General features: G+C 40.2%; 1 protein-coding gene across 2 annotated transcripts in view; it reads left to right on the forward strand.

Moving 5' to 3' along the window:
- The window catches only part of RAI14 (retinoic acid induced 14), a 76,546-nt gene that overhangs the window by 31,902 nt on the left and 20,734 nt on the right, over nt 1–23,910 (forward strand). For both annotated transcript variants that reach the window (XM_039709752.1, XM_039709753.1), the window contains exon 3: nt 7,209–7,339. In XM_039709752.1, the coding sequence (XP_039565686.1) occupies nt 7,209–7,339 (131 nt within the window). The remainder of the gene's footprint in view (nt 1–7,208; nt 7,340–23,910) is intronic.

Genomic DNA, 23,910 nt, shown 5'->3' on the forward strand with positions numbered 1-23,910 from the left:
TGAATGGGTAATTATCAAGGTTTACTGACAATCTGCTGTTAGTCTTTTGTTAGCGTTCCTTGTCCATTCACTCCAACTGCTTCCTGCCTTCCCTGTCTGTTTTTATCTCTGATTCAAATGGAATTCATGGTCTGACACAAATACAGCCTCCAGTATCAAACAGACCTCATGCAATTTGCATGGCCAGTTACCCCAGCTAGGCACCATAGCAAGAAGCAAGAGGAGGGCAGTGGACTGACGATTCTGGTTGTAAAATGTGCACAGGTTACTTCATTGCTGCCATTTCCTCCTTTAAAGAATGGCATGTGTAATCTTGTGAGCTGCAAGTGTTTCATCTTCTTATGTAAATATAATTAGTGTTATTAGCCATCATTAGCCATCATGTGACTGGTGGCAACAGGCAACATGGATGGTCAAGTGAAGCTGGAGAAGACTCGGTTGTAGCAATTAGTGACATTTAGATAGTATCACTATGAATACTTTGAAAGCCATTGTCACGCTTTGCTTTTCTGACAACTTAATTAGAGGTCTAGACCTTACTTGTGGTGAAGTTAATGAGCACAGCATCTTTTGGCATGGCCTTTCAGGACGCTGCCTGGTCGGTGTGGTGTGGCAGAGGTCAGCTTGCAATGCCACTGTGCTGTGTCTTCGCCCAGGGCGGGCTTTGGGAGCAGCAGCAACTGAAAGGAGCCTGGGAAGGCAGCAGCTGCCGGCATCTGCTGAGCTCTGAATCTCCTGGGAGAAGCTTGCAGACTGGAATAAGCTGTTGCTGATAAGGTCAACAACATCCTGCCCTTCTGCAAGTGAGATTTCCACTCCCACCACCCAAGTTTGCTGCTGGCAAATCAATCTCTAAATTACAGATGGGAAGGCCAGGAAAGGTGTAAGCTCCCTACATACATACCACTGGCTCCTAGGTTCTACTGTTTACAGATAAGCCATTATTTCGAGAAAAACTGTCATCTGTTGTTTTAACTTCAAGGCATGTTTTGTTTAGTGAATGCACTCAGGACAATAAGATTGTTCTTGTTTTTAAAACTCCCTTGGGAAGTCCAGCACATGTGGACTTTTGTGGATGACCTTGTGATGCAGTGGTGTTCAGTGTCTTTGCCATGCGTCTGTTTGTGACGCCAGTCTCTAAGTATTCCTTTCCTTTTCAGACACTGAGTTGCTGAGTTTGAAATTATCAGGAATTTCAATTTGCTACTCAGCTTCCCTGCAGTTCTGATTTCAGTGCAGATAACATAACTCTGTCTCCAGTAGGTTTGCAACAATGCAAGGTCACTTAAATCATCTCCTGTAGGCTGCATGCCAAAGATAAAGAAACTAAGTTGTTGCCAGTTAATGTTTGCTCAGGTATTTGCTCATGGAAAACGTACAAGTGCTAAGTAGAACTATCACCTCTTGTTATACGTTATTTCTTGCATGATATTGCTGGTAATCTTAGACAATTGAGGCTTAATGTCCTGATATGGAGGTGATGAAAAAATAAATAGCTACCTTTTTTTAACATGTTTTGATTCCCCAACTTCTCTTCTGGAAAGGAAATTGCTCACTTTGTGACAGAGAAAACAATGTATGAAACAGCCAGTGCAAGCTTTAACTCTGTAAGAAAATAGGCTTTGATATGGAAGTTTCTCTTTGGACTCAAAATCTGTCAACTTGTCAACATGCTATGTGTGATCCCAAATATGGTGGATTTTTACTGGATGGTTTCAGTCCCACGGCTATGATAAGTACTTTATTAGTATCTTGCAATGATAAAATTGGAAATTGTGCACAGAGGGAGCTTACAGGAGACTCGACAGCTGCCAGTGCAGTTGCTGTTGGTAACTGCTGCTGAAGCTTGTGGTGGCTTTGAGTGCTCATCCTGATGGTGATCACTGGAGGTGGTGTGAGCACTCTGCATTGGCTTGAGCATTGCCTTTTTTAACCACTGGTCATAAACTGGTGGTGTAGATCAAGTCAATCAAGTTCTCAGCCTCACTTCATTAACACCGACCACACAGTGTCCTGTGCTGGAGTGGCTTTCCATCCTAAGCGTGGCTACCTCTGTGCTGCCAGCTCCTTTCTTGGGTTCATGAGTGTTTCTGTATGAAAAACGCTGAACTGTTACCAGGGAGGTGCTTCTGAGTGAGGCCCTACAGCACACCTTTCCATCTGAAAACTGAAAATCAAGAATAAAAGGCATACTTGAGAGGGATGTTCAATGCCACCAGATGTTTGAATTTTAGCATGCCATCCTTTCAGCTGTCAGTGTTGTGTCTTAGGATTTATTAGGAATGGCAGGTTATCTGATCCCCTGCACATTAATGGGAAAACCACCTATTTTATCCAAAAACTTGCACCTCTTGAGCTTTAATTAGATTACTTTGTCTCTGCATATGTAATACTAATTATTACTACCTATACTGAACACTATACACATTTAAAAAAACCCAAACAAGCAACAGACTAACTTCCCCCTCCCCCAAACCTGAAGAAATACTGAGTGGAGCACTGGCTGTGGTCTATGAAGCTGAAATATGTGTTTCATCAATTTTGCATGTGTTCACAAGCCATTGTTATTGCAAAATGTTAATTGTTTGAAGCAAGGCTGTTGATAACTGTTTGGCATGTGGCCTACAGGAGTGGGGGCAGTGCGTGTAGGGTGGGGGTGGAGGTGAACAGAGCTCTCATGTGCAATCTTTTCTGGGATAAGATTCTGCCAAATCCATTACACGTGTTTTTATCTTCATGTTGAAATGCTCAGATTTGGGGTTTTTTTACTAGAATGCTACATACTCAGTAGACTAACTTGTGTATTTGCAGCAGTCTTAGCAAAAACAATCTCCAAACAAAACAAAAGAACCCCCAGCTTGATTGGTGATGAAAAGTACCTGCTTAGCAGTTGGTTTTGTTGCTCTTGTGCTATAGTCAGTATATTCCTGAAGACTGTGCTGTTCTTTTGTGCTAACCTTGAGTTTGAAGTGGTCTGCGTGGGTTGGCTCAGAATGTTATGTGTAGAGACCTCTCTGATATTAAAGAAAACACTCTTTTATGTTACCTGAGTGAGTGGTGTAACAGAACTGAAGCTCCCCATGGGCAGTGTGGTGGCTGGTGCTGTGCTATTTGCATGGGATCTGAAAGCAAGGCAAGTGAGGAATCTTTAGATAGAGGGAGCAGTATGTGGCACACAGCTGAAGGGGCAGCAGGAATGTCTGGGCAGCTTGGAAAAGTGGAATGGGAAGGTTTGGGGTCTGCAGTGGAGGAAACACAGTGGATTTATGAAGTTAAGGTCTCCAGTTCTGCTGTCCATCCTGTACTCCTGGCAGAGGAGAGCACCTCCCCGTGTGTGTGTTTTCCAGGATAGACAAATGCTGGTGCTGCATGATGGGGGTCAGTTCAGGGTGGTTTCTACAGTGAACAGTAACAGGGAGTACCCATGGTTTGCATCATCCCAGCAGAAGTTACCTCCCAAGTCTTTGGTGTATACTTGATGATATGTGACTTGTGGGGTCAAAACCAGGCTAATATTACAAGAGATTCCAGATATGTAATGTAATGCAGCAGTTACTGCCTCTGTTCAGAAATCTGGATTTTCTGATCTGCTATGGACAGCAGTGCCTGTGCAATATTTGATTGCATGAGGCACTTTTAAGACTCCTACTGACTTAAATACCTCCTACTTTCTTGCCAAATCCTGGGTACAGTGTCTTTCTGGGTGTCATATGTATTCTCTGTCCTTTGAGATTTTTTTTCCCCTGAAGAAATGGACAGTAGGGCTATGATCCCATATTGAAACGGGTTTTTGAGCATCTATTACGTGCCATTTATTTTATTAGCTGTACCTTTAACTTTTGGAATGCATAGCTGGTTTTTGAGCACAATGCGGAAGAAAAAAACCAGTTTGATCCTATCAGAGGAATATTTGAGCAACAGTTGATGCCTGCATACTTGTTTCTTCTGTGTGAACAGATTTGTGTATAATTTAATTTCAAAAATAAAACAAGGTCTGTATCTACAAAATTGTATTTTGTAGCTTGCATAAAATTAACATTTCATCTACAATTACAATGATGACACTTTACTGATGCCTTAAAATGGAATCTTTATTGCTTTAATGAAAAATCAACAACTTTATGTGAGCAATAGAGTGTGGTGGCTTTTAAACATCTTGGGTAGGACACAGATATTTTAGTTTATAAATAAGCATAACTCTGCTGTGCAATGATAAAGAGAGACTGCATGTATTCTTTTGTTTTCCAGGAGTAAAACAAAGTTTCAGGTACAGTAGTGTAATGGATGTTAAACATGCAATTGCAAGAACAAATTTATATTTGTGGATTTAGGTATGTGGCAATCTCTAAAATTACTCATTCCTTTAACATCTCTTGAGTCACAATGCTTGAAAGAAGAAACACTAATTAGATATAGAACTGAAAACAGGAATCTAAAATGACTGCCAAATACAGATCTAGCCTAGCCACCAGCCTCTACCACGTTCCTCTAAGCAGGAAAATTAATTAATTCTCCAGTTCTGTGTGAAAAATAAAGAAATGTACATTCATAGCCTTTCCTTGACACTGAGATACATCTGATACTACTGATTGTGTTTTCAGGGTCACTTAATGGCTTGTCCAAGTTCAAGTATGAGGGAATCTTTTTAGCTGTACAGATTAGCAGGCAACAGTTTTTAGCTGAGGACTCATTAAGTCTTTCCTTAATTGTGTTTGTGTGTGAGTGTTCATTTTAGGATACCAGAAAGGATATGGTTGAATACTACAGTAAAGATGAGTTAAAGAAACTGTTCTTGTAAAAGAGTGATTCCATATGTAATAAAATGGTTTACTGTTAGCATGAACATTGCTCTGCACCATCAGAATCACTTTCAGAATACTCCAGGGTTCTCCATTCAATATCTGAGTATCTCCTCAGTGCAGCTTCCACACTGCATAAATACTGAGGGGTAATTTGGGACCCAGCTGTGTTCATTCCTACTTGGTCTGGGATTTTAATGATAGTATAATTATAGATGAATACAGTTACCACAGAAGCTTCTCAAAGGGGAAACTGACACTTTATCTCAGATATTTCTTAAATACAGGAGTCAGTATTTGTGTGCTTACTTGCTTGTATCAAAACATTGAATATTGGATTATATGTCAATAATAATTGAATAGCTGACTATTGAAGGAATATTAATGAAACTGCTTCTTGAAGATATGGCCATTTTGTACTCTAAAGCTGATTTTTTTCTGAAAGCTGTTCTGCCAAGGATTTTCAGCAGGCCTTAATCTTAACATTTTCCTACAGTCTATTCAATTTCATGGACATGTGTGTAGATCAAGGCTGATTCATCAAATAGCCTGTATTTAAATATCTTAGGTGACTGAATAACAAAAAAGCTCAGAAACAGATCAAACTCCAAAACAAAAGACATGCTGTCAAATAAAGAGTGTTAACTTTAAAGTTTTTTTATGTACAAGTAAGATACATTTTTTTAAACATCTGCTTTTAATAACAGGCTGCCTTTAAAGCATGAAATTCCCCAAATGCAGAATAGGGTCTCATTTTGGGTGGAGCCTGCTGCTTGGCTGGCCACTCTTTATCATGGAGGCTAAATATTGCTTAGAGAAACAATTTTTTTTGCTGATGTAATTAGTGGTCCAGAGTCTATAGAAATTTATTGCAGTGCCATAAGAATAAAGACTATAACCTGCTGGATGTGCACTGACCCACCAGTCATTCATGGTCATAACAGAGTGCAGTTCTTCTGTCTGCATGCCACTTCTTGGACAGAACTACCATTCATACTCTTGGTTCCAGGTGATGTTCTTCCAACTTGTCTGCTCTCCTGCCCATACTGTGCTCTCCCTAATGGTTCTTTTAATTTGTTTTTTAAATTACTTTTAACCTGGAACACTTTCCTCCTGTTCCTCCTGTTTTTCAGGGTGTGAACAGCCTGTGGGGTTAGTTCATATAAGGGTGCACATCATACACTTTTCCTCTCAAGCCCAGACAGAGGCACGTCAAAGAAAAAAGTCTGTATAGAGGATCAGGGCAAGGTGTTGAGGGGCAGGGTGGGATTTTTTTTTTCTTTGTTGTTGTTTTTTGTTTTTTTGTTTTGGTTTGGTTGGTTTTTTTGGTTTGTTGTTTTTTGTGGGGTTTTTTTTTTATTAAGTATTTCTCAAGATATTAACATGGATTCAGTAATTCCAGAAGTTGTGTACAAATCAAGTGCTCATGAACAGACTGTCGTGCTGGAGATGAGCTGACTGATGTTGACTCCCCTGAGTGTAGCTGGCTGCTAAACACTGCTTCAAATACAGCTTTTAACTGCACCAAATTGTTTTTCCTGGAGACTGAACACTGTTGTTAGTCCAGTTGTGTGCAACTTTCAACTCCTTTTCCAGAGCTCATTATGCTGTGATCACATGGAATACAGAAGGTTAGCTGTCCTCTGTTTTCTTAGGATCTTGCTAGATTCTGCTTGGAAGTCTTTTATAGGAAATAGGCCATTGTCCTGATCGTTCAGAGGAGGAGGGAGAGTCATCAAGTTGGGAAGTCATGTCCTGTTCTTGATTCAGCTGCTGATCAAAAAGATTTAGTGGATTAGGTCTGGAAAAATTTGAAAGTAGGGTGGTTTTCTTTCAGTAGCACTGTGTGAGTGGTTTGTTAGTTTGTATGTTTGTTTGTTTGTTTGTTTATTTGTTTTAAAGACCAACACAGGATAAAAATTCAATAAAGCTAGCTGCCGTCTGCAAAGGGCCATCTCTTAAGCCATTAACCTCTACAAAATGTGAGCTGGGAAAAGCCTTTAATATGGAAAGTTTTGGCTGGTTTGGGTTGTTAGGGTGGGGTCTGGATAAGATGAGGCACCTCATTGCTTATCCATGTGATGTATGTAGTGAAGGTCCAGTGGGGCCGGTACAGCTCTGAAATGGAAACCAGGACTGGAAAAATAAAGCAGAATGTTTGAAAATACAGAAAATACAGTAAGAAAATATGGTATTTTTTTTCCTGCACTACTCATCTATGGGGTTTCCAAGTTGCAGTTCATCTTCAATCATCGCTTAGAACCTGGCTTAAGCCATCGAATCCTTGGGAGCCTCTGCTGCGCAGCTTGCAGATTACTTTTACGCAGCTTTGTCTGTGCCATTTCTTTGGGTTGGGCTGTACACAAAGTGGTACTGATAATATTTCTCCTTTCTTTTCCTTTTACTCAGACCAACGAGTGGAATAAGAATGACGATCGGCTGCTGCAGGCGGTGGAGAATGGAGACCCTGAGAAAGTGGCTTCACTGCTGGGTAAAAAGGGAGCCAGTGCCACCAAACAAGACAGTGAGGGCAAAACTGCGTAAGTCCAACCAAAACCTGTGGTTTAACTCGGGGAAAACCCCAGCCCTAGAAGTTTGCCACTCGTGTGATTTAAAAAACAGATACTATCCTGAAAATGAAGGTATCTTTTTCTTCTGAAACACAACACATTCTGCAAGTCTTGATTTGTAATTCTACCTTTAAAATGCCATTTCAAAATCATAAACCCATTCAGGTAACTTGAAGGTTAACAAACCGCTGGGTAGAGTGGGATCCTTTAAGGACAGGGTGTTTTCAAATTTCATGGCACGCTGCACATTGCACACTCCAAAAGGTATTAATCTTTGGGGATATTTTTCCCATGGACATTACTTTAGTAGGACAGGAATTATGATATATTTTAATGGGTTTGACTGAACTGAAACTATGGTGACAGAGTTTTAAAAACCTGCAGACGCTAAGGATTTGCCAAGTGTTCCTTGTTTTGATTGAAGAGTGCTAATGAATGTTTTGTGCAAACGAAATTCCTTTTGATATATATATATTTCATATCTATCTTCTGTTCCTCCTCTTGTTCTCCTGCAAACATTCTGAATTGTGGAAAATAAAAGATTTCACAAAGAAAACTACAGCCAAAAGATTGCTTTCCTTGTACTCTTCTCTGTATGGCACAGAAAGATGATTCGGTGGATAAGTGAGAAATAGGTGTCCTGTGACAGAACCAAAACCTTGATAAAATTCTGATTAGATGTGGGCAAAGGAGGACTTGGAAGGGCAGCACAAAGTAGTTTATACCAAACTCTAAGTTCTGACAAATTACCTCTGGATTACATCTATTGAGTCATACTCAGCTTCGTTCTTAGTTTGGTTCAATTTCCTACATCTGCTCTATTTCTGCTCTGCATCTGAGGGAGCTGTGTGATGGATTGAGTCATAATAACCTGCAATTTCTTACTGCAGAAGTCCAAGTCATCAATTACGTCAAGTGGGCTTTCTCCTCCGTACTTTAATAGGTTTTTAATTTTTAAAAGTTGCACACGTATGTTTTTCGTTTGGCCATTGAATCTTCAGAATTGCAGCCATATTTAGCATTTAATGTTTTTACAGTCAGTGTAACTTCAGACCTCAATTCTTAAGATCTTCTTAAACTGCACTCTATATACAGTGTATCCAGTGTAACACCTACTTTGCAAGTTTAATGTATAAATTGATACTATGGATTTTTCTAGGGAACCACCCAAGACTGAATTTGTCAGTATCTCTTAACTCTAAGAATGTAGCTAGGTATTGATGCAACAATTTTTGAGCTTTACATGGTTACAATGAAAAAAAAATCCCGTTTTCATTCTTTCTTTGAAGCTACTAAGTCAGTAAGCATATATTTTTTTATGAATGATGGTGTTACTAATAATGCAGTTGCAAATACTTCTTTCAATTGCTTGGAACAAATGTGAGTTAGTGCTGTAAAGATCTCTGCTGCTTTTTGTTCTGTATTCTCATTTGACTGTCATTTACATTTTTTTCTGTGTTGTGGTTTAAAAGGCAGCTTGAGAGAGAAGAAGGAAAAGCAGCGTTGCTGTGATGCAGAAATACAGCATGTCAAGTCTCATTCTGTTTCCAGTGCTTTGGGAAATTTAGCAGACCTGCTCAGGTTATTTCTCTCTACATTTTGAAAGATAGAGACTGACAGGTGTGGAAGCAATGACACTAACCTGGAGAGACACAGCTAGCAAAGGTGGCCCAGAAATGTTCTCCAGCATATCTTATTAATATTGGGCTGTGTCTTATTTGTGTTTTTTATCACTCCAGAGTATTTTTTGGTGTGTACAAAACAGAGTTCAGCCATCATTTCTGCAACATCTCCTACATTTGCAGTATGATGCCAGTGCTCCATTCCTGCTGTGTGTCTGGGTGCTGTTTTTGCCTGGCCTCAGAACCTCTGCTTAGAGGAGTAGATCCTTCTGCAGCCCAGCACTGAGGTCTGTTGGTGTGCTGCAAGAGGCTGGTGCTGGTTTGTTGGCTACCCCACCTGTAACATCAGCAACTCCTGTGCTGGTAAATCACAATCTGCACAGGGCTTTTTGGGAGACCTGGCCACCCTTGTGCTCAGATTTCACAAAATCACAGAACAGTTTGGATTAGAAGAGATCTTAAAGATCATCTCATTCCAAGCCCTCTGTGATGGGAAGGGACACACACACATGGCCACGTTGCTCAAAGCCCAATCCAACCTAGCCTTGAACACTTCAGGAATGGTTCTTCCACAACCTCTCTGAATAACCTCTTACAGTGCCTCGCCTCTTTCACAGTAAAGGATTTATTACTACCTCATTAAATCCACCCTTTATCATTTTGAAGCCATTCACTTTGTCCTATCTCCATATGCCCTTGTAAAAGGTCTCTCTCCAGCTTTATTTAGGTTCCATCCTTAGGTACTGGAAGGTGCTAGAAGGTCTTCCCAGAGCCTCCTCCCATGACCCTTGCACATGGAAAATAAGACAGTGATTGGTGACAGCCACCATGGCTTCAATAAAGGCAAATAATGGTTGACAAATTTGTTGGCCCTCTGCAGTTGGGTCACAGTTGTGGGGCATGAGGGAAGAGCAACAACATCACCTGCCTGGACTTGTGCAGAACACTTGCCACTGTCTTGCACAACACTCCTGCCTACAGTCTGGAGAGACATGGGATAGACCAGTGCTCCCTGGGCAGAGTATAGAGAGGCAGAATCACCTTCCTTGACCTGCTGCCCACAGGACTATTTTGATGCAGAGCAGGGTATGATTTCTGGGCTGTGAGCTGACATTGTCAGCTCATGTCCAGCCTCTTGTCCACCAGCACTCCCAAGTCCTTCTTGCCAGGGCTGTTCGGGGTCTGTTCATGCCCAGCCTGTGTTTGTGCTTGGGTTTGCCCTGACCCAGGTGCAGGACCATCACTTGGCCTTGTTGAGCCTCATGAGGCTCATTGGTTACATTTTAGGAAGTTGTCTGCAGTGCCATCTGGGAAGGGTGCTCTTTGGAGGAGTGTTCTATCGATCCCTGTGAGTATACATTGATGTGTTTGTTTACTTAGTTAGGATGACTAACCAGAAGAACATGGTGGATTCAGTTATGTAACAGAGTGCATAATGTGATTAAAGACTTTGGAATGTGCTTGAAAGCAAAAAGAAGAAACAATTACACATTGCAATACAGGTTTGTTAGCTCCATCGTTGTCTGTACCCTTAAGGTGTGACATGTTTCTTTTAAGACTTTTCTTTCTCAGTGCTTTTGTTAACAACGCTACAAACAAAATTTTCAGTGCTGTCCAGATTTTTGAGATATAGTCATATAGTTCATTATTTTAAACAGAAGGTGGAGAGGATAATTTTCATGCTTAGAGATGTACTTCTAAGTTTTTATTTTATAATTAGAGGGCTTCCTATTATAAAATGCTTGAACTGAAAGGAACAGAGACCAGAACCAAGTATTCTTTATTGGTCCTGTTGTGTACAGTATGTATCATTCCACTGAGTCCTGCTATGATATGCTCCAGCTTTGGCTCAGTTTTGGACATTACCTCCTAAATTTCCTCTTGGTGTCCTCTTTAGTCCCTATCATTTAGGTCCTTTATTTTGTGACTTGTCAACATGCAGTAAAATGGAGGTGCTTAAAATAATGAGGTCTAGGTACCTCATTAATTTAAGGTATCTAGTACTAAGGTAGATATTTCTTAGAGATAATATTTACAAGTTTTCATTAGGAGGTTTAACTCCTCAGCAGTATCTCTTTAAAAAAGGTACTTAATGAAGACCTTGTCAGAGTAATGAAATTATAGTTTTTTTAAGACTTGCCTGACTTTTCACACCGCCACCCTGCCTTTGACTAAGTTCTTTCTATAAACAATAAATCACTTTTAAGGCCATGGAGCAAATCCACCTTTGGCATAAGTTGACACAGTCCCATTGTTGCTCTCCCTTACATAGCACAGACTATTGCCAGCCATAGTTGTAATAGAACCTATCTGGAAATCTGACTCTGTCATTGTAGTCTTACTTCGCCAGATAGGTTGGTTGTTTTTTCTTTTGGTCCAGCTTCCTTAAACAAAAAAATGTGGCTTTCCAGCTTGGAATTTGATCATTTAAATCCACTTAAACTAACAAAAAAAAAGTTTTAAAACAGATCCTTTTCAGGAATGATGGGATTGGATTCATTCATGTGCTGCACTTTCCAGAAGATCAAGTGTTCAAATGGGCTGTTATTTTAAGAAGCTACTGCCATTATTGAGGGGAAGTGGAGGGATGGGGATGGGGGAATGATTTTGGAAAGGATTTACAGTGTATAAATGGTAGCACTTCCTTGTCCTGAAGTTATTTTGTCAGTGTGCCAGTCCATTACAGCCATGTTTGCATGTTTCTGCAAGGTACTAAACTAGAATTAAATGCTTTTGGCTATTAAGTGAAACAATAGATCTCTGTGCATTTTTTTAATCTGCAATTGAATCAGTTGTTGTTCAATAAAATTACTCTAATGATAGTACAAAAAAGCTTTAGAAACCTCTGCAAATTTAAGGACTCTTTCACAAAATTACTGCCAATAGCAGTTAATAGAAAAGATATATTTTCATTTGAAAGAGACTGTTCATGCCTTGGAGGCTGAACTAAAAATAAATTTTGGAGCATATTCCAACTGCAAATACTTGATATTTATTATGTACATAGTATTCATTTTTGTTTTCTTCCTTTTGGATCTTACTGAATAAGGAGGCTGGGGCAAGTGGCATGAAGAACATCACTTTTCAAAAAGTACATAATGTTTTAATTACCTTTGAGAGAGAACGTTTCCTTGTATGTAATAATATTTACCTTAAAAGAAGCTATTGGAAGAATGCATAGAATGATAGAACAATCTGAGTTGGGTGGGGCCCACAAGGATCATCAAAGTCCAAGTCCTGTCCTTGCACAAGAGTCACACCATGTACCTGAGAGCATTGTCCAGACATTTGGAATTCTCTCACGCTTGGTACTGTGGCCACTTCCCTGGGGAGCCTGTTCCAGTGCCCAGCCACACTCTGGGGAAGAACCTTTTCCTGATATCCAATCTAAACCTCCCCTGACACAACTTCAGGCCATTCCCTCGGGTCCTGTCACCACAGAGCAGAGATCAGTGCCTTGCCCCTTTGCTTCCCCTTGTGAGGGCGTTGTAACTCCAATGAGGTGTCCCATCACTCCCAGCTGCTCCTCACATGGCTTCCCCTGCAGACCATAAAGCCAAGTAAGGTCAAGGGACCTGCTCAGGAGATTCAGTTTTAGCAGTAAAAAGGGAGGATAGAAGTTCTTCTTATTCCAGTGGGTGTGGACAACAAAATAGCAGCCATGTCCCTGCCAAGTAGGTAGAAGGAAGCGCAGACTTTCCGAGGTGCTGTGGGGTTTGGAGAATTCCAGAGCACAGTCAGATTGTCAGCCCTCTCTATCAAGTGATGTAGAAGAATGATCTCAAATGGGGCCCTGAACAACAAGAAACTCTTGAACAAATTAAGCAGGAGATTGTCCATGTAGGAGCCGTCGGGCCAGTCAGAACAGGGCAGGGTGTGAGGAATGTGCTGTACATTGCAGCCAGGGATAATGGTCCTTCCTTGAGCTGGGGCAGAAGGGACCTGGACAAACTCGAGGATGACCTCTTGGCTTCTGGAGTCTGGGATACAGAGGATTTGAGGCCAGCTACACCCCAGCTGAGAAAGAGATTCTGGGAATTTATAAAGGGATTTGAGCTGCCTCAGTAGTGGTGGGCACTGAAGCACAGGTTGCAGAGCTTTATATATAAAGCCTGCTGGCTTTGTATATTGCTGAGTGAGAGAAACGAACAGTGCTCTAACTCTACACTGACTTGTGGATGTTGGCAAACACGCTGTGGTTGTGTCTGGACTGACAGAAAAGTGCAGAGAGAAACCCATCTGGGCTGCTGAGCTGTAGCAAGAAATCGCTGCCCGGGTAGAGAAGTTGGCTGTAAAATTGCATCATGTAGATGCACACAAATGCAAGAGTCAGGCTGCTGAAGAGCTGTACATAAATTTGATCTCTGAGAAAAAAAAAATTAATTTACTTTTATCACAGTATTTAATTTCTGATGGTCCAGATGGTCGCAATAATGTCTAGGTTTCTGAACATGGACAAAGTAAGAAAGACCACAGGGATCTCAACCTTTGTTTTATCTCTGTCCAACAGACGGCTGAAATCTGGTTCTTATTCCAAGATGTCTTGTGAAGTTTATTTCCATGGGAGATCTGGGTGTAAAAGCTTTTGTTTTTCTAAATCTTTTCTGAAGTTCTTCTTAGGTTCAAATCATGATTGTTCGTTTTTTGTCCCCTCCCCTGCCCTGCAGCATTTGCTAGGGATATAATTTAATTAAGATGTTGATATTAAGTTTCCTGAAAAATTGCTTTCCACTTTAGACAAATGCTCAGAAATGCTAATGAAACCCTAGGCCATGGTTGGATGAATGTGTCCACTGCCAGGATACTAAATTGGGCTAATTAACTTTCTATTATGTTCAGTATGAGCTGATTGTTAATGTATGGTGAGAGGGAATGCTTTTATCTCCACAACAGAGGAGCAATACTTAACTTTGATTTCATAATCAAGTCATGGTGATACATGAAAAAATCCACACTGCCTACAAACACCACTGTATTGACAATCATGCAGGCTTTTAAATGAGATCCATGCAGTGGAATTCTGATAGTGGTTCGTTCCTGGCTCTTGACTGAAGCTGTGTAGACCATTTCCGATGGGTTTGACCCCTCACTTGACCCTTCCAACTAGAGTTGGAAAATTTCATCATCCAGTTTTTAGTTCTTGCCTACACTTTTGACAGGATTTGAAATCAACAGCATCCAGACTCTCTTGTACACATTTTTAAAGCAATTTTTATGGGCTATTTTAGCATTTTTATACTTTCATGTTATTAGGGGAAAAAAAAAAAAAAAAGAGAAGAGGGGGCGTTTTCTTCATGTTATTAGGGGAAAAAAAGAAAAAGAGAAGGGGGGGGCGTTTTCTGAAGAGACAGAAATTAATCAACTTTATTTGTATTTCAGTTACAAAGATCCTAAACTTTTTACTTTATCTCTTTAGTGATTTCCTATGTTGTAAATCAAACAAATTCCATGTATTTAAAAAGCAAACTCCATATTCCATATAAAGTTCTCTGAGCATTAAGCCTCCCAGTGGATTTTGCATCTTACATGCACAGGGCTGCATGCAGACAATATCTAAAGTTCAAAGACGAAACAATCAGTCTGAAATTTCTTGAGCCAACTTGTGTCTTCTGTTCTAAATTTGCTTTTTCACACAGCTGATGGCTATTCTTAAGATCTTTTGTATTTCATTGTCTTTTAGCGGGCCTGTCATCTCAGAGGGAAGCAAATCCTCTTCTGAAGGGCCCTAGTACTCGTGTTTGGGTAGCCTGTGATCCTCCTGCCCACAGGCAGGATCAGCCAAACCTGTAACGCAGCATCAGGCAGCCACTGGAATTCCGTGTTGATGCAGCTCCATTTGCAGAGTTGCCAAACACCCAGATTTTGCCAGACCTGGCTGGCTTTCAACAAGTTTCTAAGTTGCTTGGATCAGAGGAGAGCCTGGATGATTGGGAGTTTTTGTGTGCCTGGGTTGAAACAGCTGCAGTTTGGCTCATGTGGAGGCAAAACCCAGCACTCCAGTTTCCCATGGGGAATGCTGTGGCTGCTCCCTGCTCTTGTCCCATCTGAGCTGGCAGGAGAGCCATGAGGGAAGCACGCCTCTCATGGGTTGGGCCAGAATCAGCCTCTTCAAGGCTGGAGGGGACAGGGTTAAGGCTGCAGTTGTTTTTCAGATTTATATCTACATAATGGGCTGCAGTTGTTTTACATGTTTTTCAAAGACTTATGCAACCAAATGAGCTGTATGTGTAGATTTTAATTATACCCACTGGCTGTTACTGGCTTAAAAATATACTCTTAATCTAGGAAGGGGAACAGACAGCCGAAACAGAGCAATGTGCAAATCTTGAGTTTACTTAAGTGTTTTTTTAAACTTCAGACTGAGGTCTTGGGCAATAGACTGTGCTGGTGGCTGCTTCTTACTGGACTTAAGTTTCACTCTGTTTTCTGCTACCTTCTTTACACGTCCTGTGTTAGGAAACTGCTGAAAGGTAGCTGGAAAGTAACTGAAAAATTTAGAAAAGCTCTGAACTTGTACATGCCTCTGGCCCAGCCCCTGGTCCTCTTTCAAAATATGGAATCTTAAGTAGTTTTTGTATTCTGAAATACAAAATAAAAAGTATATTGCCATAATAATCCAAAGAGTTTATTTATAAAAAAAATGAAGTGGTCATATTAACCAGTGGTCTTTGAATGTGTTAGTAGTAATTACCATGAGTACATGTTATTGCACTTGGTTTACAAATATCCCACGAAGTAAGAGAAGCTTAATAAAAAATAAAGTACATCCAAACATTTGCTTCAAATCTGAAGAGATGGGAAGTATTTTGAGCATAAAAGGTACAGAAACATCAAGGACAGCATATCCTGAGCTATCACTTGTCAATATCCCTCGGGTTCATAAGGATATTTCTGCTTGCTGGTTCTTGGAGCACGAGATGCAGTTCTTAAGTCTTGCTGGATTTCATGCTACAAAAATATTTGGTTTAGATTAACCTTTACTCAGTTGCTGTTACTCTTTTGAGCCTTTTCCTGGTCTTTTGTTATGCCAACATGGTTCGGGATTACATTGCTTTAATGTTCATGAGTTTCCATATACAAAGGTGATTATCAGCAATTGCTGACCCACAGGCAGCAACACGAAGTGAGTTGTGTTGGAGGATGTAGTCATTGCTCTCCTGTTTGGGCTTCATTTTAACCTTGAACACTGTTGGGCCTTGAAAGGGCTGAAGATGGCTAGCTGGTTTTACCCAGCTTCTGGAAGAGAGTCATCTTTACCTGGGCACATCCTCAGGGGTTTCACACTGTGCTAAAAACATGATGTGCCATTGGGCATGTATACTGAGAAGGTAACTGAGCACCTCTTTGGGCTTTGTACTTGGGATGGGGTCTTAAAGAAACTATCAGAAGTAACCTTCCCTACTTGTCTGCCTTCCTTGGCTTTGGAGGCTCAGGCCATGCTGCACAGATTTCTGGGCTCTTTACGCTTTCTGAGACTTCATTTGGCATACTTTGTTAATTTTTCTCCCCTACAACTCCAAAAATAAAAAAGTATGTCTTAATTTCAGCTTTCTGTCAACATCTAGGAATGCCGTGAAGCTTCTGCTTGCAGAATCACTTTGCATTTCACTGACATTAGTTCCTGAGGAATTTTAAAATAGACACTGTGCAAGAAACTTCATGTGGTAAATCTAAATTGTGAGCACTTGTGTTTACAATTAATGGTACATGAAAGGAAAGTCCATATATTTCAGACTTGAAGTGGGAGTTTGTGTTAATGTGGTAATAGAGTTTACCAAAGAAACTGTATGTGAAAATGGAATTGCTAGAGCACAACCTGAAAATGAAAAGTATAAAGCTGCTGGGGATCCCAGAAATCTCTCTGAAGAGCAACTGGGTGGATATTTGGCTGAGTTTGAAGGCTAAAATCAGGAGTCTGTAGCTTGCCAGCTCCTGCGTTGCATGATGCAATTGCTTCTTTCCTATAAGAAAACAGCCATTAAAGAGGCTTGCCTTTTATTAATGTCCTATAGCTTGAGGTGTGTATGATTGAAACAAGACTTTTCATGCTATGATGCAAAAATGGAAACTTTATATGAAAACTGCATCGGTTTCAGTGGTGGGTTTTTTGGTTTTGTTGGTTTTTTGACAGTTGTCCCAAAATACATGCTAACACACAAGGGGCATGCAGGACTTTTGTCAGAGGGTCCTGTGTGTACTGGGGCAGGGCAGATGCCATCTCGTATTAAAATAGAAGGACACAGGCTGTGTACAGCACTTCACTTTACTGAGGCTGGTGCTAAAGGGGAGAGAGGGGAAAATAAACTCATGCAGCTCCTGGTAAATCCATACCTACCTCTCTCAACTTCTTAAAAACTTGCACTGCACTCCAGAAGTTGTTTGCAGCAACTCATTGTCTAAATGTTTTAAAGCTTTAAAAACATAATTTTCTCAGCTTGTACTGGTGCCAGCTCTGATTTGAAAACAAAATGTATTTCCTTTCTTCCTCCTAAGATAATATTTGAACTCTTTTGGTTGCATGTATACAAGTGACAGGATAATGATATGGAATGCCACTACTATTGAAAAGCCACATTTTTTACAGTTGCTCTTAGGAGCAGGTAAAATGTGTGCAGTGTGAAGCTGTAATTTTTGTTTAAGTAAAATGATAAAAATACCCAAAGAACTGATAAGTAATTGATAGTGATTACCTGTAGATGTCTGATTTTCTTTTAAGACAGTCTAATCTGCCAAAAATCAGTATGGCTCCTCCATAACTGAATTACTCATTCTCCCTATAACATATATCATCCCAAATGAGTGATAGTGTCTTGGTAATGCAGTCAGGAAAACTTGAGATCCCTTTGACTTTCATAGCAAAACATTCATGGTTTAATTTTAGGTTTAAGGTGAAATTCTACATGCTGCTCCTTATTTTTCACAGACAGATTGCCTCTGTGCTGTGTGATGAAACCGTGGAAGGCAGCTTTGGTTTTCACTGATTTTGTTTCCTGTGCCAGCTCACCTGCCTGCCTGTGCTGGTGCAAGGAGGAAGCACAACCCAGAGAGGACTTGCAGAGGAAGGAATGCAGAAGACACCTCCCATTTCAGAGCTGCTATGGAGCTTTCCCAATCATTTAATCTGCGGGTGGTAATTTCTCTATCATTAGGTTTGGGGTGTGTCAAAAAGGGCTTACTTTCAAAATTGTTCTAATGCTGAAAAAATCTCGAGCCCTTCACAGAGCAGTAAACCATATTCTTCTACAATGACTGGTCATGGTGCTACTTGTGAGAGGAGGCCACACTGGACTTCCTCCTGTGTGACACCAGCTATTCTCTTCATGCACAGAATGTGCTGCTCGGGTGGTAGCTCATGGCCCTTTCTCCTTCAGGTCAGGTCTCGGTGCTTCTGCCACTCAGCCTGTGGTGGAAAGCAATCAAAAGCTGGGTAATATCTACCGTGTTTATTTTAGCTGTTGTTATTGAAGGAGGAGTTGAGGCCTTGAGGGATAGCACTGTAAGCTAGGTGCTGCTTCTAAAATATAAAGCTCCAAGTATAAAAGCTCCAGTTAGTTCAGAAAGTCAGCCAGGTTATCAGTAAGTCACTTTGTGGCTGAGATAGCTGTTGAATTGCTTGCCTGTCTGATCTGGTAGTAGCAAAGCTTAAATGTGCTCAGTTTCTATGTTTTTCTTTCATTAATCAGCAATACAAGGTCTCTATGCAACTTTCTATCTTTATTATTTTTGTTTGTGTGAAGGTATTGGTTGGTGGAGAAACTATAAATTGTCAAATTGTTGGAAGGCAAGTTAGACTTTTTAAAAGTCAACAAGGAGTTGACATCCATTAGAAAATGAAGAAGAATGATCTGCCTTGGGGAGGGATGTTTTTAGTCAAAATAAACCTTGACAATGAGTGTATATGAGTTCATAGTGTTTTTCAAACATTATTGCACTTAAAATATTTTCAGAGCACAGAGATTGAAATTACAGAGAACAATAGTATTATACGCTTGCATATAAGTTTGACTGGGTTCCATGTTTGTCATAATAGGAAATAGCAAATACAATATTCACTTAGCATCCATAATTCAGCCAAATTCCTTATTGGCTTAGGATTTTGGTAAGTAATGTGTTGAAGTGCTTTCAGGCCTTGGAGAAAATCTGTGTTACAGAGAATGCTAATTCTGCTCAGAAAAAACTGTGGAGCATGACCTTGCTAAACAGAGATTGAACTCTCTGACTGGGTGTAATTCTTCTGCTTTTTTCCCCCCACTGTTTTTCTTTTTGCAAATGATAATTTCTTTGTTGGAAGGTTATTGTCTTAAATTAAGACTTAATATTTATTTTTTCTGATTTTATCATGTTTCTCTTTACTTTTGTGGCACTTCCCCTAGATATATGGACCACCCAGTTGTTTTAAGCCAGCTGTCAAAATACCATTCAGTAAGAGCATTTGCAGGAAACAGCTCTGCAAATGGTTGAGCAGAGAACCTGAATATAGCAGAGCCACGTCTTACTGCTAATACCACCTTAGCAATTGCCATCAGCTACAGTTTTACAAGTCTAACCCCTAAATATGGATAATTTCTCTTCTACTTACAGTGTAATGATTTGTAAAGAAAAGTTTTATGTGAGTTGAGTAGTAAAAATTACAGTCCTTTTTCATTTGAGTTAGACTGACATTTAAATAATTTTTGAAAGTATTCATTCTTGGTCTTTTGGCAAAGACTAGCTCTATCTGAACTCTTGTGCTTTGTCTGTCAGATGCTGGTTAAAGAAGCTGTCATTCCCTTGCCGGTTTAATATTGTGGTCAAAATGTGGGAAAGGTCGTTTGCCCTGAATATGGCATGGGCTTGTTTAGGACAGATGTAAGTGCTTCACCCGTTGACATTTCATATCTGTAAAAAATCTGCTGCTTCAGAGTAGTTCAGGGATGTCATACACAGCTGTGCCCTCTGTTCAGGCAGCAAGCATCATAAAAAGCCTCTGTCAGTGTGGGGTTTTTATTTGAGTAACATTTCAGGTCAAGAAATTTGAAATCCTGACAAGATTTTGAGGTGATAGCCTTGTAGCTGTTCTTCAGTTGAACCTGAACCTCATGAAATGAGTTCACTGTTACTCTAAAAGTCTGTTTACTCCAACTAGGCTTTGCATTCTTCACAACTAACATAATTTTTCACCTTTTCTTGTTAAGTACTGAGTAATTATGAGGCCTGTATATTCCCAGTAGGAAAAAGCAGTGTCAGCCTACTGATCTTCCATCTGCTGTGGAGGTGGATTTTGAAGCACTGGGAATGGTGGCAGCTCCTCTGCTGACTGAAATGTCTGGATACAATAAAAAGAGACCATCCTCAGGAAGAACAGAAATGTTTTACAGCAATAAAAGTAATCTATCTCAAACAGTTCAGGCTCGGCTATCAAGATGTGGCTCTAAGTGGCAGTAACAGGCTTATCCATTGTGAAGGGAAAATGAACTATGTTCTAATGGGCTTTTCAGCTGAATGAGAATCCAACCCTCGGTGTGGCCCTTGGTCCAAATGAAGTCTTACATGTTTGTTTTTGTTTACCTAAGTCATTGCACAACCAGGAAATGGGAGGAAAAGTTGTTTGCTTTCATATCAAGGAAAGTTTATTCATAGGAGATGTAAGTAAAATGCACCACTCCTTAAGGCGTCCAGATGGTGAGAACTCCAGTATTTGCAAACCTGCAGTTTTTGCCTCAAATATTTTAGGAAATTATGTAGCGTGTTAGGAATTATTCTGAAATGAATGTCTGCAGTCTTCTTTGTTTCAAGAGCCTGCCTTGCTATATAGGATTCCTCAGTATTTACTACTCAAGTGTTTGGGTTTGGGGTTTTCTTTGTTTGTTTTGAGATGGCTGTTTTGTTTGTTTGGGTTTTTTTAACTAAAAAAAAATTTTAAAAAACCTAAACAAATGGAAGAAAACTACACCAAAAAAAATAATTAAAAAAACAAAAAAACCCACCAAACCCCAAAACCCCAAACCAAAGCAGGGGCTATTAACTTCAAAATCAGAATTGGTTTTTAAGGGCGCACATTTGTCCAACACTGATAGTTTAGCTTAAATATTACTGTAATAGGTTCATCCCATTCTGGAGTTGTTCTCTCTGTAGAGAAGGACTCTGTTTACTAAATCAGCAGTTAAATAACTGTATTCCCCATTCCCTCCCAATTGCTTTAAGATTGATAAGGAAAAAATATCTCACTACAGGTTTATATGAGAGATACTACCAGAATAAGGATACAGAGAGGAGTCACACAGCAAGCCATTCTTTGTGAAATAAAACATCTGCATGTGTGATGACTTGTTGAGAACTGCCATGGGAATTGTTTTTGTTGGTGGGATTCATGTGTTCATAGGAGCATAGCCTGAAAAGAGTTATTTTTAATTTTCTCTGATTTTTTTTTGCAGTCAGATTTTACCTAAATAAAACTTCTTTAGCACTTGCATGTTCATGTTGCATTTGGCACCATACTACAAAGTCTGTCCATAAAATCTCAGTGCCCCAGATTTAGCCAAGTTATTATTATTCAGGTATTTATTATTACTATGAATATTGTCAAATGTAAGTTAGCCAAGTGTGTGCTTCACAGTCTTCCTAATACATAAGTGAATTTGATTGTATTTTGTGTTTACACAAATGTATTGGAACATGTTTTGGTATTTTGCTGGTATGTTGTGCTGGCTAAATTAGAGGTGTTGGAATTTGTCAGACTCCTCTTGTGTCCCTCCCCCAGTCATTTTCCCAGAGCCTGAGAAACCACTTCTTCCAAAGAATGTTTACACAACTTTGCATTGGTCACCAAGTACATGAAGTTTTGATTTTGAATGACTGGAGAACAGACAGCAGCAGCACTGCTTGTGCTCTTGGACGTGTTAACTCTTCAGTTTGTTCATGGCAGTAGAGTTTGCAGGATGAACACACAGAATGCCTTTATATTTGCAGAGAAAAGTTCAAGGCTTAAGAGCTGTCTGTCTGCCATTTGCAATCAGCAGCAGCCGGTGTAGAAGGAAGGATCCCTTCTAGGAAGTGAGGTGGTTGCTGTACTTGATAGACAACTCTGTTCCAGGACTTCTCCTGTTTTGATTAATTCTCCTCTCTTTGCCAGATGTTGTCTGTAGGTCTCTTTCTCTGCTGAGTTTTCAAGAAGTCTGTGGCTTAGAGAAACATGGTGCTGTAGTTCACAGACTCTGTGTCTGAAATACCCATTTCATTCCTGCCTGTTGTTCCAAGTTTCCCTAGTTAGCAGGCTGAGCTGTCAGTATTAGCTTTAATACTTAAAGGAAGCAGTTGTTCAAAATATAAACTCTTAAATACAGTAGTTGATGTGGCTCTGTGATTTATGATGTTTCTTTTACATTCCAGGGGAAAATCCCTTTTACAGAGGGGTACATAATTTAAAAATTCATACCACCTTCAAAAGATATTAGAAACCATCCCAGGAATACTGGCTCTTTCAGTGCATGTTTGGTGCATGTTTGATGATGGTTTTAACTTTCTACACACAAAGAAATAGTAATTAGAAGTGTTTTGTCTTTAATTTTTGTCTTACATTGCTCCCACTGAAAAACTACATTATGTGCATCAGGCTGATGTTGGTAGGACTCACATGGTAGCAGAATGTCTGCCCATGTCTTAAAACATTACAACATTGGCATGTTATGCATCAGGAGGATATAAACTTCTCTGTTTTCAGAAGCTTTCCCTTCATTTTTGCTTCAGGGCAAAATGAAGTCAGCAGCATCTCTGTAGCACTGCTTCTGGGAATCTTGATGTGCCCAGCCTGAAGATGTCAAATATAAAATCTCAGCTGTAAGAAGGCTTGAATTCAATATAATTTCTTTGGTTTGTTCTGTAATTACATCTTAGGTAATTGATGCTTGGAAGTGCATCCTGCTGTGGTGTGGTTGGTAACGTCTGCAGTTTCACACTGTTTAAGCAAGCAGGTGCTTGGGGTGAGCAGCAAAACCACAAGTGGAAAAAATACATCTCTGGCACAATCTCCCAAATATTCAGTAGCTTTGATTTCTCCGGGTGATACTCACAGTAAAGTGTTTTCCTCCACCCATACACGAAGGCAAGATGAGCTTTATAAAGGACAGTGCAGAAGTACAACTTGATGTGGTTTAATTAAGGAAATGCAGAATCTTTTTTAGAGGAACTAAATTTTGTCTGCTGAAATGGGAAAATCTAACTAAATCTGACTGACTAAAATCTCTAGAACAAAGTCAGTTATTTTGACTGTTTTCTTTATTAATTCCCCAAGCCCAAGCATTCTTTGAGGTTATAGTATGTCACTAGGGACATAAGTTTAGAAATTGTGTGGAACTAGATGCACATAAAGTATGTGATATGAGCTGATGAGACAGCAGCCTGTGTAAAATCATAGAATCATGGGGTTGTTCAAGTTGGGAAAGACCTCTAAGATCATTGAGTCCAACCATTAGCCCAGCAACCCATGTCCACCACTAAACAGTGTTCCCCCACCTGTGGCACATTGTCTCTTAAATATGTCCAGGAGCCTTCCAAGGTTGGTAACACCACCAGCTCCTCAGGCCGCTTTTTTCAGTGCTTGACAGCCCTTTCAGTCAAGACATTTGTCCTCATGTCCAATCTAACCTCTCCTGGTGCATCTTGAGGCCATTTCCTCTCACCCTATCCCGAGTTACCTGGGAGAAGAGACCAACCCTCAGCTGGCTGCATCCTCCTGTCAGGCAGCTGTAGAGAGTCATGAGGTCCCTCCTGAGCCTTCTTTTCTCCAGACTAAGCATCCCCAGCTCCTTCCTCTGCTCCTCATAGAACTTGTTCTCTAAATCTTTGCCAGCCTTGTTGCCCTTCTCTGGACATGTTCCAACACATCAACATCTTTCTTGTAATGAGAGTCCCAAAATGAACACATTATCTGACCTGCAGTAT

Source organism: Passer montanus, unplaced genomic scaffold, assembly GCF_014805655.1.
Source record: "Passer montanus isolate IOZ18808 unplaced genomic scaffold, ASM1480565v1 scaffold22, whole genome shotgun sequence".
Lineage (NCBI taxonomy): Eukaryota > Metazoa > Chordata > Aves > Passeriformes > Passeridae > Passer > Passer montanus.